We start from the raw sequence: 11,903 nt of genomic DNA on the forward strand, positions 1-11,903 counted from the left end.
CGGGGCCGGGCAGGGCCGGAGGGCAGCCCCGGGTGGGCGGTGCCGGTGTTGCCCTCGGCCGCAGCGCTGCCCTCCGTCCCGGAACCTCTCTGGCCTGGCCGCCAGCGCTCCGGGCACGCAGGCCCGCACTGCGGCGGGTGGGTGTCCCCGCTGCCCCCGCCACGGCGAGACCCCCGCCTGCCCCCGCCCCGCCGTGCCGGCCCCATGTGCATCCCGAGCCCACGGAAGTGTGGCCGGGCTCCCCGGTGGCCGCCACTGTCCCGTGGGCCAGGCCTGGCTTGGCACCCAGCACCGGGCACGGCCCCACGCTGGTGTCGGCACCCAGGGGCCCCCCACACACCCCGCCCCGTGTGCAGGGACTGTGCCCTGTACCCAGAGACCTTATAGGTGTGACCCCCCTATAGGACACCCTTATAGAGACCCTGCAGTACCTAAGGATCAGAACAGTGACATGCTCAGGACACAGAGACGCTATAGGAACACAGACTTTGTGCAGCCCAGCTCCCACCCGCCAACCGTACAGGGCCCCTGCCGCAGAGCCTGCAGGGCCGCTGGCAGTGCCCGTGGACTTGTACAGCCTCGGCAGCGTGCGGTGCTCCGCAGGGCACTGGGGACGTGGCCCGGGAGGGCTGGGCAGGGCCCTGGGTGCAGGCAGGGTGCGTGGGCAGCTGTGGGGGCCGCTGGGTGTGCAGGCAGCCGGGCTGTGCAGTGGGCAGAGGCTGGGGTGTCCCTGGGGTGCCCCCACCCTGACCGAGCACTGCTCACCCCAGGAGGGCTCTGCAGGGTCTTGCCTGGACACTGGCTGGGACCTGCACCCCACAGCAAACCTTGGCCCATGCTCCCATCACCCCACGGCCTCCCCCAGCCCCGCTCCCCACTGCTGCAGCTGCCGCCCCTCCAGCCAACACCAGCGGCCACAGCCCATCACAGCCCCCTCCCCTGGTCCCCATCCCACCGCACTGACAGGGCAACACCTATCTACAAAGGGGAGTGACCCGGGGGTGCCAGGGGGTCCCCACCCCGTGTTCACATGATGTCGTCCAGGAGGTTGGGGCTGGCCACCCAGTCGAGGGTGCGGGGCTCGGAGGCTGCCATGATCATGCACATGAACTGTTTGCCTGTCCTCTTGTCAATGGGGTAGATGGTGGTGGGGGTGAAGCGCTTGTTGCTCTCCACGAAGTCGCAGAGCTGCTCGTAGACGGCGGGGAACTCGTGCCGCAGGAAGACGCCGCGGATGCGCAGCTCCCGCTGGATGTTGATGAAGCAGACCTCCCGCGCCTTGCGGCCCTCCTCCCCCTCCTTGTCGATGTCCGCCGTGCCGGGCGGAGGCGTCAGGATCAGCGTCTCCATGTCCCGCTCCTTCTTCAAGATCTTCTTCTCGGGACTGGAGGAAGCTAAGGCCACCTTGGCGTATTTCCTGACTGTCGGCACCTGCGTCTTCGGTGACGGCCTCTCTGGCACTTTCTGGGTGACAGCCACGGTTACATTCAGGAGGAAACATTCATCAGGGTCGTACTGGTTGCCCGTCTCCCGCAGCTCCCGGGCGTACTCCCCCAGGTTGTCTGAGTAGCTCTCCAGCTCCCGCAAGGACAGGTAGGTGGGGGACATCAGCAGGCTCTCCAGCCCGAACTGGAGGAAGTTCTCAGCCGAGCCAGCGTTGGGGAAGCCCAAGAAGAGGACACCACGGCCGCGGGAGAGGTAGCCCACCTTGGCGATGCGCGAGAAGGCCTTGTGCACCTCGGCATTCTCCCGGCAGAACTGCAGGACGTGGCGGCAGACGCTGCCCACCCGCCCGTAGACGCAGCTCTCCTTGTGCGTGTCCCAGTCCTCGCGGCGGCAGTGCCGGGAGCAGTAGTACGTGTAGCAGCTGTGGCATGACTTGAAGTAGAGGCAGGCGTTGAACATGGTCTCTGTCCGCCGGCACTTGGCGTTGGAGCACATCATCATGTCGTCCTCCTCTGCGCTCAGGTCAGGCGAGCAGTTCTCTGGTGACTTCTCAAAGGGGCTGACGGACACTGGGGCGGGCGAGGGGCGCGGGGCACTGGTGCGGGAGCTGGGACCCGGCTGCTCCTTCATGGGTCGGGGTCCCTCGGGCACGCCGGGGGGGACCCTCCTGCTTTCACCCCGTCGGGGGGGTCCTGGGGTGTTGCTGCTCAGGAGCTGCTTGAGCTGCTCGGCGAGGCTGTCCCTGTTCCCGGCACGGTGGCCCGGTGCCGGCTTGTAGTCGATGACGAGGTCGGTGATGAGCTCATCCAGCTGCTCCAGGCTGCGCTGGCGCCCGGAGCCGCTCTCCCTGGGGACGGGCTGTGGGGCGCAGGGCGCAGCGTAGGGACCGGGCTCCCGCCCCCCGTCCAGCACGTCCCAGCTGGCTGAACGCCTCTCGCTCCTGCCCAGCCCGTCTGCGCGGATGTCGTTGTCAGTGATGGTGATCTCGGGTGTGACGTACCAGGAGCGGCCTGGGAGGCCACGGCCACCATCGGTGTGCATCCTCTCAAGGATGGAGCTCTCCGAGAGGGACAGGGCGGCGTAGCGCTTGGGTGAGCTCGACAGGTTGATCACCACAGGCTGCCGGCGCTCCTCGGGGGATAAGGCACGGTGCTGCTCCTGGGCGAGCAGGTTCTCGTAGCTGCGCCCACGCTGCAGGACCTCGTCCCTGCGCACTGCCGGCGCCAGGATGTTGTCCCAGGATTTGGAGTAGTGCTGGCTCTCCCGGCCCAGCCGCGGGGGGGTTACGGCGTAGCCACCGTGCCAGGAGGAGAGCATGGCCTCACGCCCAGCCGGCTGTGGGGCGAAGCGCGACACCTGCAAGGTCTGATAGGGCAGCGCAGCCCGCTCGGGGCAGTACCAGTCGCCAAAGTGCAAGGGCTGGGCGCTGCGGGGCGGGGGGCAGGTTCGCGACAGCACCTCCCGCTCCCGGTACTTCCCATAGTCCTCGGCGTAGAAAACCCGGGCCGGGTACGTCCGGGTGTCCTCGGCATAGAGGGTTTTGACAGGGGTGCCGCGAGGGCCATAAAACCGGGGCTCGTCCCCATAGAAGGCACGAGTGGGCGCCTCCTGCACCGGGTAACCCCGTGCCTCCTCCACGTACAACGTCCGGGGTGGCATCGTGTGGACGGCAGCTTTGGCTGGGTCCTCAGTGTAAAAGTGCTGGGGGACGCTGTGGCGGGTGGGGTAGGGGTAGCTGGCGTAGCCGGAGCTGCGGAGGGGCACGGCAGGGCTGGGGCACCGCGCTGGCTCCTCCGCGTAGAAGAACTTGGTGGGGATGCCAGGGGCCGAGAAGGTCATGCAGCCCCTCTCGGGGTACTCCCTGAACTCCCGCGAGGCCGGCACCGGCACCGTCTGGTACGCCAGCGCCCGGGGGTCTGCCTCGCAGTACTCGCCGGGGTAGGGCAGGAGCGGGGGGTCCCCGCTGTAGGAGTCGCTGGGGGTGGGTGTGCGGGATGCAGACGCCTGCCTGCTTCCCGGCACTGCCAGGCTGCGGGCAGCCCCAGGCGCGCGGGGCCAGCGTGGCGGTTCCTGCCGGCTCTGGGCAGCCCGCAGGCTGCGCGCCGCATGCACCAGCACCGCCTCGTCCGGCTTGATGTCCATCCGACACTTGACGTGGGGGCTGGCACCCACTTTGGCACCTGGCCCCTCCTCGAAGCAGTTGCTGCCCAGGCAGACCGGGGAGATGCGGCTGACGCTGCTGCGCTGGGGCTGCAGCTTGATGGGATGCACCTCGTTCGCCAGCGCCCGCAGCGGGACCTGGCTCTCGCGGCGCGGGGAGGGCTCGGGGCGTGGGGGCTCCCGTGCCACCCGCAGCACCTCCCGCCCACGCCGTGCCGGTGGCGGCGATGCTGAGACCGCGATGGGCACCGGAGTGAAGGTGGACTTCACCCGCGGCGCGCTCTTGGAGCGGGCACGTCTCTTCGGCTCACTCCTTGGCAGGGGGGCTCTGCTGGTGTAAGGGTCCGGCTTCGGCGGTGCCCGCCTGCCCGGCGGCCCCGGTGTGAGCTCGGGGGTGCCGGGGTGCGGGCCCAGGCGCTCCATGGCCGGGGGGGTGCCCAGCTGCTCGTCCAGCGACTCGAGGAAGTCGAAGCTCCTGCAATGGCGCTTGTTGAAGGGCTGCGGCTCACGGGGCAGGGACGAGGACATTGAGGCGTCACATTGTGCCAGGGGCTGGCGGACAATGGAATCCCCGGGGGCTGCAGTGGCCACCTTTATGTCTTGGTACACCGTAGACACCAGGATGTCAGGTGGGTCTGTTCGTGTCATCTTAAAAGCGACTCTTCTCCTGCCAGCTCCCCTTCAGACAGCCTCAGAGGAAGGCAGCCGGCCCTGCAAGAGAACAGACGAGGCACCTAAATCCCTGCAGGGACCTCAGGGAGCTGCAACGGCACCAAGTAAATCCCCACAGCTCCTGGTTCCGTGGGTGTTTTAGCCACCTCTTCAAAAATGAGGGTTCGGGGCATCCCAGGCTCTGCTGCTTCTGTTAATAATTGGATCCTGACTGGGGGAAGAAGGCTCTAAATCCGGGGTGCCAATAAGGGAGTGGATGGCAGGGCACCCATGGGTGCAGCGGGCACCACAGGGCAGCCGGGGTCGGTGCCAGCTCACCATGGGGACAGGAGGCCACTGACTACCCTGCCTCTGTTCGTGGGGTGCAGGACATGGGGACCCCCTTGCAGCATCATGGCTGAATGGGCCCGGGGAGACTCAACACCAGGGTTTCCATGGTGGAAGGGGAACATGTGCCCAGGCTCCCATTGTGATCGCCCGAGCAGCTGCGGGGTCTCCTGGGACCACGTGCACCCGCACCACAGCACACGCTGTGCCCAGCGCCGGCAGCGCAGGCAGGAGCATCACCCAGGGGTGGCACCATGAGCACCTACCGTGGCAGCCGGGCAGCCCACGCAGCTCTGGGACGCTGCGGGGCAGGAGCCGTACACCCTCCCCGTGGCGGCTGCACCCACACCACCACACTGCACCCATGCCCCACAAACGCCCCTGCGGGTGCCAACCGTCCTGGCTCCTGCAGCTGTGTCGCTCCCTGCGACTCCTCCGGAGCAGCATGGGCAGCACCGGGGGCTGGCAGAGCAATGCTGTGGTGGGTGCCCCAACCCCACGTGTCAGCAGCGACTCTGCCATCACTTCACACGGCTCCAAGCAGGACAGACCCTGGTCCCTCCCCATGCCAGAGGGGCTGTGCTGACTCAGCACCCACTGGCTTTGTCCTCTCCCATGTCCTGTGGCTGCAACATGTCTCCTGGGCTGGAGAGCGAGCAGGACGCTGGCAACAGCTCCTGCGCGACACAGGGTTTGGCACCAGCACCGTGCACCCCACCTGCTCCAGAACAAGGCTGCACAGGTGGCCAGGGCGGGCAGTGTCCCCAGCCACATGCATGGCGCACCGGTGTGACAAGGGGGGACATCAGCACAAGCCCCCCAGAGTGACCAGGGGAGCAGGCAAGGTGGTTTGCCTGCAGGACCCGGTGGGTTGTGGTGCTGATCTTCACCAGCAGCTCATGGAGAGCTGGCTGCAGGCTGCCGTCAGCACCGACTGACCGTACAACCAGCTTTGCCCACAGTGGGGCCACCTGCCCGGCTTTGAGACTCATCACATCCCCTGAGTGCTCGTTTCTTTGGCCACCTGGCCAAAGGCTCCAGGAGCACAGGTGGGGGCCAGCTGCTCCATGAAACACTAAAGGTGCGCAGCAAAGGCCAGCAGAAGGCTTTTGACTTTAAACAGCAGCAGGAGACCACAGGGGAGGTATTTCTGGGAGGAAAGGAATAGACTTTATTTGGCAAGATGCAGTATTGACTATGCAGAAATGGGGAGGGTCCTCCCTTTTTGCCCAGAAAAAGCCCCGTCTCAGCCCGAAGCCAGGAGGGACAGACATTGGAGCTGAGGTGAAGCCTGTGGGGCTGGGGTGTCTGTCCCCAAGCGGGGCTGGGGACAGCTTGATGCCAGGAGGAGATGGGGACCCCGGTGCCTCCAACGCCTGTGAGCTGGGCCAGGTCTGGGAAGCAGCACCCACGCTGCAGTGATGCCGACAGCAGCGTTGGGAAGCCCATCCCCGTGGTGTCGGGGTGGCTGGGGGGGCAGGGAACCACAGCCCAGGGTCCTACCTGGTCCGGCGGCAGCAGGGAGGGGGTGGTGGTGCTGAGCTGGCCGAGGGCCCCGCGGTGGCTCCATCCCAGCACTGCAAAATAACAGAGGCACATGAGGGTCCCGGGAGACCCCCGGCCAGGGCAGAGGGGTGGCTGGGGCCATGGGGAGCACCTCCAGAGACCCCCTGCAGCCGCAGCCCTGCTGAGCCAAACCAAACTGCAGCCCAGCAAGGTCACTGGGCGCATCCCTGTGCCCTGGGGACGTGGGCACTGCATCCCGTGGGCACTGCATCCCACGGGCACTGGCACCACCCACCTTGGCAGTGCCCCACCACCCACAGAGCCCCGCGAGGCTGTGGTGGTGGGGGGACCTGAGGACAGCATGCTGCCGGCACCCCCAGCACCGCCTGGGGTTGCCATGGTTTCTCCAAATTATTCCTCCTCTGCAAGGACAGCGTGGGTGTATAGGGAGGCTGCCAGGGCGGTGGTACCGGGGGCTGGGGAGACGAAGGCTTTGCGGCACCACAGTGAGAGCAGAGCACCCACAGAGCTACGGGCATCCTCTGCCCATGGCGGGGGCAGAATGGCGACAGCCCCACCAAGGCTGCTGGTGCCACCGGGCTCCCACACCCCACCTGTCCCCAACAGCACGTCCCCTCCACAGGGAGAGGATTCCACATCCCCTCTGCTCTCCCACGCCCTGGCCGGTGGGTTCTGGGTGCTCTCAGCAGGCGCTGGTCTCCCTGCCCGGGGTCTCCGTTCTGTGTCACCCCGGGGATGCTGGCACCGCCTGGCAGTGGATTCAGGGCTGCCGATGCCCACGGAGCTGTCTGCACGGGAGACACCCCTGGGGACACACGGCCCCTGGGGACACAGCCAGCCCTGTCCCTACATCCCCAGCCCAGCCAGGGCCCAAGTGGTTTGTCACAGAATCCCCCATGTCCCCATTGCTGGGCAGGACACACGGACGCCTCTGCCCAGCCTGTACCCTCCAGCATGTCTGCAGTGCTGCTGAGGGGTTCCCAGCAGGACCCCCTGTGCCAGCTCCCAGGACCACCCCACAGCTTGACCTGGTATCCCCATGGAGCCCAGGGCCACTCGTGAGCCTGCCCCCCACCCAGCACCCAGCCCTGCGCCCACTGCTGCTGTGGGGCCCTGCCTGCAGCTGGGGGCTGCCCTCGCTCCCAGCCCAGCACCGCCGCTGCCCCGCACGCTGCCGCACGGAGCACCTGGCTGCAGGCAGCGCCAGCCCGTGGCGCAGCACGAGGCTGCTGGGCGCTGGGAGCGACTCCAGGCTGCTGGAGGGGCCCGCGGAGGCTGCCAGGAACTGGGGCGCTGCCAGCATGGAGCACGTGCAACCTGCGCTGGGGGGCTGTGCGGTGCTCTGCCAGTGCACACTGTGCTGCCCACCCGCTGCCTGCCCCATGCTGCCTGCACACACTGCACCAAGCACACTGCCAGGGTGCTGCCCACACACTGCCCACACTGCACTGAGCGCTGCCGGGGCACTGCCCCTCAGCCTGTGCCCGCTGCCATGCGCTAGCAGAGTGCCACGTGCTGCCAGCACACAGCCCTCACACTGCCTGGCGCTGGATGGAGCACAGTGCCAGGGCACTGCCCCATGCCTGGGCAGCCCACTGTCCACACTGTGCCTGTGCGTTGCCCCAAGCTGCCTGCACACATCCCCCTGCCCATGTGCTGCCCCACAGCCTGCCCGTGCTGCACCAGGCACTGCCAGGGCACTGCCAGCTTGCTGCCTGCCCCATGCACACAGTGAGGGTGCTGCCTGCACACCCTGCCCTGAGCACACGGCCAGTGCACTGCCCCGTGCACGCTGCCTGGGCATCGCTGCACACCCTGCCTGCACGCGTCCCACTGAGCAGATAAGCAGTGCGCTGCCTGCCCGCACACTGCCTGGGCACACTGCACTGGGGATGCTGTCAGCATGCCGCCTACACATGCAGTGCACTGAGCACGCTGCCAGCACACGCTGTGCTGCATTGAGCTCCTGCCTGTGCGCGGCCCCGCGGGCACTGCCAGTGCACCGGCAGCACCTGCACTGCCCCCAGCGTGCCAGTGGTGCCCACATCTGGAAACCCGGCCAGGGCAGCATCTCATGTGCACTGTGAGCGCTATGCTGGTGCAGATGACACCGGTGGCACTGCCAGTGCACTGCTGTGGGTGCGGTGCCTGTGTGCACTGCACCGTGGGCACTGCCAGCCCACAGCCCCGCTGCGCACAGGCCTGTCACTCCATGTGTGCACCGTGAGGACGCTGACAGCCAGCGCTGCCCGTGACACACTGCCTGTGATACGCTGCCCGGGCACTGCCTGCACAGGCACTGCCCACAGCAACGGAACCCACTGGCCCCGGCCCCTGCCCTGTGTGTGTGACAAATAGACATTCCCTGGCCCTGTGCCACCCCCAGGGCACCCCCGAACACACACAGTGTCCTGTGCCCCATGCCCCTCCAGTGTTGCCCCCCTCATGCACATGGCACTGCTCCTCCACACACCCCCTGTGCCCCCCGTACCCCTGCCCATGCACCCCAGCTGTGTGCCCCTGGCACCCCTGCATCCCCTCCACCCCTGCCGTGCGCCTCCAGGCTCCCTGCACACAGGCCTGCACGGCCACAGCGCCCATGGGTGCCCCAGCACCCCCTGCTCTGCCTGCACTCCTGGAGGGGTTCATCCTGCTGAGGGGGAGCAGCACCCCAGTCCCAGCCCAGCAGGGTACCCCCGGTGCTGGCACCCAGGTAAAGGGTGAGCAGCACCCCAGGGGCAGCAAGGGACACCCTGCCCCCAGACAGCCCCCGCCCCCCACCCTGGGCAAGCGGGGGGACCCGAGGGGCGGGGGGCATTCCGGGGCTGGGGGACCCCGGGCGGGTTTGCAGAGCCCGGGCCGGTTGGGGGGTGCGTGAGGTGGCCCCCAGGAAGGCGGCCGGGGGGAGCGGGGCTGCTCCGGGAGCTGCCGCCGCCGCGCCCCGCAGAGCTCAGGGTGGTGGCCCCGGGCACCCCCCGCGCTGCGCACCGGCACCGGCGGCACGGGCGGCACCGGCGGCACCGGCAGCACCGGCGGCACCGGCGGCAGCGGCGGCACCGGCGGCACCGGCGGCACCGGCAGCACCGGCGGCACCGGGCCCGCTGGGCCGCGCAAGGCCCTAAGCCCGCCCCAGGGTCGGCATCATCGGAACCGGAGAGAGATGGCCCAGCCCGGGGACTGCGGCGGGATGGGATCGGGATGGGATGGGAATGAAGATGGGGATGAGAGTGAGGGTGGGGATGAGGATGGGGATGGGGATGAGGATGTGGGACACGGGGAGATGGAGTGCGGCGGGTTGGGATGACTCGGCCCCGGGACGCAGGATGGGGGTGGCCCCAGGGGGCTGGAAGGATGGGATGGGGAGGGCACAGGGGGATGGGGTGGGTTCGGGGATGTGGGGCACTGGGGGGGTGGGATAGGGGGCATGGGGGGCGCAGGGGGGTTGGGATGGAATGGCCCGGAAGGGTCTCAGGGGGATGAGATGGGGACGTGGAACACGGGGGCACGAGATGGGAGCTCGGGGGGGGCATGGGGGGATGGGATGCGATGTGATGATCCGGGGGGGCCGCGGGGGGATGGCCCGGTCGGTGTCCCCCGGCAGTGCGACAGGCCCCAGCCCCAGCTCCCTGCCCGGCCCCCCTTACCTGCTCCGCGCCCGCCGCCCCCGCGGCCCCCCCGCCGCATCCCCGCCGCGCTAGGCTGGGGCTGCCGCCAACCGGGGGGCCATGGCCCGGCCCGGCCCGGCTCCGCCCGATCCGGCTCGGCTCGGTTCGGCTCGGCTCGGTTCGGTTCGGTTCGGCTCGGCTCGGCCCGACGCTCCGCCGCGGCCCCGGCTCCGCCGCCGCTTGTTTTCACATAAATACGGCAGGCGGAGTTACCGGCCGGGGCCGGGACCGGGAGCCACCCACCGGCACCGCCCCCGGTCCCGGTCCCCATCACCGGGCCCCGCTCCCCGCTCCGGCTCCGCTCGGCCACGGTCCCCATCCCCGCCCCGGCAGCATCCCCCGCCCACTGCGGGACCCCCGGGCAGGTCTGGGGAACCCCCGGCGCACCTGCTGCCACCCCGCAGGGGGGTCCCCGCGCACCCCAGGTGTGGGCACCCAGGGGGCCCCTGGTGCCCCAGACAAGGCACCAGTATCTCCCGTGCAGGTGCCAGATGGTTCAGCCCCACATGTGCACCATGAGCCCACCACCCCTGCCCCCATGGGCACTTGCCCTCCTGCCAGCATCCTCCCAGTGCCAGCATCCTCCCAGTGCCAGCACCCCCCGGGCCCGTCCACACAGGCACCATGTCCTGCCTGACCTTGGCACATCACTGCGGCCCTGCCCAGCCATGGCCAACCGGGCAGCAAAATCCCCCGATAAGCTCCTCCGTGGAGTGGCCTCGTTTTCCCAGAGGCGCTGGGGCTGTCTCTGCCTGCAGCAGCCAGAGCCCCGTGGGGGGATGGATGCTCAGCAATGCAATGGGCAACATGCCGAGATTGGCAAAGGCAGCATCCAATGGCTCTTGGCGCACAACATCCCCAACGCTAGAGCTCTGCCTCAGTTTCCCTATCTCCCACCTCCTTGAGCCAGCCCCCACTGCCCACAGCCTCATAGGCACCCCTGCTGCAGCCGGGGGTCCCAACACCTGTGGGTGCCCCAGCCTTGGCACTGGGGACCTGCCAATGGCTCCTGTGGCTCTGAGCCCAGAGCTGAGGTCGGCCACGCACCCTGTGTCTCTGCACAACGGGTGTGTACTGGGATTTGCTTGATTCCAAACCCCTCCGTAGCCAAGACCTCTCTCCGCTGTGGCACCAGGAACATCCTTCCACAGTCTCCTGTGGCTGCACTGGGCAGAGAAGCACCAGGGTGAGCATGGGGGTGGCAGCACACGAGTGTTGCCATGACTCCGGCAGGAATGCAGCCCAGGTTGGTGCATTTTGCCCCAAAATGCCCCCTGTGCTCCCAGAGACGCTGTGGGCACAGCCGAGCCCACCGCCCCAGCAGCACATGCCCTGCCCAGCAGCAGGTTGAGCCTCAGGAACTCATTGCACAGATGAGTGGAGAGCAAAAGCCAGGCAAGAGGGGCTGGGGAGCCAGGTCAGCTCTCCCCGCTGCACAGATGGGGCCAAGCAGCCCCCTGAACCCTGGGGACTCACTGTTGGGTCCCACTGTACCCCCAGTGCTTCCATTTTCCTCCCTGCAGGATGCAGCGCTCAGGCTGCTGGTTCGGCTGCTCCCGCTGCCCCTGGCTTCCTACCCCTGCAGCCCCCACAGCCCCAACTGCGCTGCTCCATCTGCTCCCCGCCTGCTGCCGGCCCTGCGCCAGCCAGCCCCGCGCCGGAGCTGAGCACTGGCGAGGCTCGTGACGTGGGCGCTGATGCACACAGGAGCGTGGGTCAGGCCAGCTCGCTACCCAGGGGGGTGCCAGGGCTCAGCATCCCCCATGGGTGCAGCCACCCAAATGAGGCAGGAGCCCAAATCCTATGGGATGCACGGAGTCCCAGCATGGAGGGTGCTGCTGCCAGGTGGGCATAGAGTTGCCCACCCTGGAAGGCATCCCCTGCGGTGCCACCCTCTGTGCGGCTGTGGCCTTGGGTGACACCCGCCTAGATGGAGATAACCCATCCAGAGCTCTGCGCTTCGGGATGGCCACGGGACCTCTGCTGCCTGAGCGACGGGGACGAGCGGGCTGCACCACGTGTCCCAGGCCCTGTGGCGAGGGGTGGCGGGACCATCTGCTCCCGCTGCGCGGCTGCTATTTTAGGTTCAGGGATCCAACAGGACCA

At 68.3% G+C, this 11,903-nt stretch overlaps 1 protein-coding gene across 1 annotated transcript; it reads right to left on the reverse strand.

Moving 5' to 3' along the window:
• Positions 1-1,026: 1,026 nt before the first annotated feature.
• On the reverse strand, positions 1,027-4,254 carry AJM1 (apical junction component 1 homolog). Its single transcript, XM_065648823.1, has one exon. The coding sequence runs from the start codon at positions 4,252-4,254 to the stop codon at positions 1,027-1,029; it is 3,228 nt and encodes a 1,075-aa protein (XP_065504895.1).
• Between the last annotated feature and the right edge of the window lie 7,649 nt (positions 4,255-11,903).

Source organism: Caloenas nicobarica, chromosome 19, assembly GCF_036013445.1.
Source record: "Caloenas nicobarica isolate bCalNic1 chromosome 19, bCalNic1.hap1, whole genome shotgun sequence".
NCBI classification, from domain to species: Eukaryota; Metazoa; Chordata; class Aves; order Columbiformes; family Columbidae; genus Caloenas; species Caloenas nicobarica.

What these genes read in the sequence shown, in the direction of transcription:
- AJM1 (XM_065648823.1), bottom strand. Translation starts at nt 4,254, where the DNA reads ATGACACGAACAGACCCACCTGACATCCTGGTGTCTACGGTGTACCAA.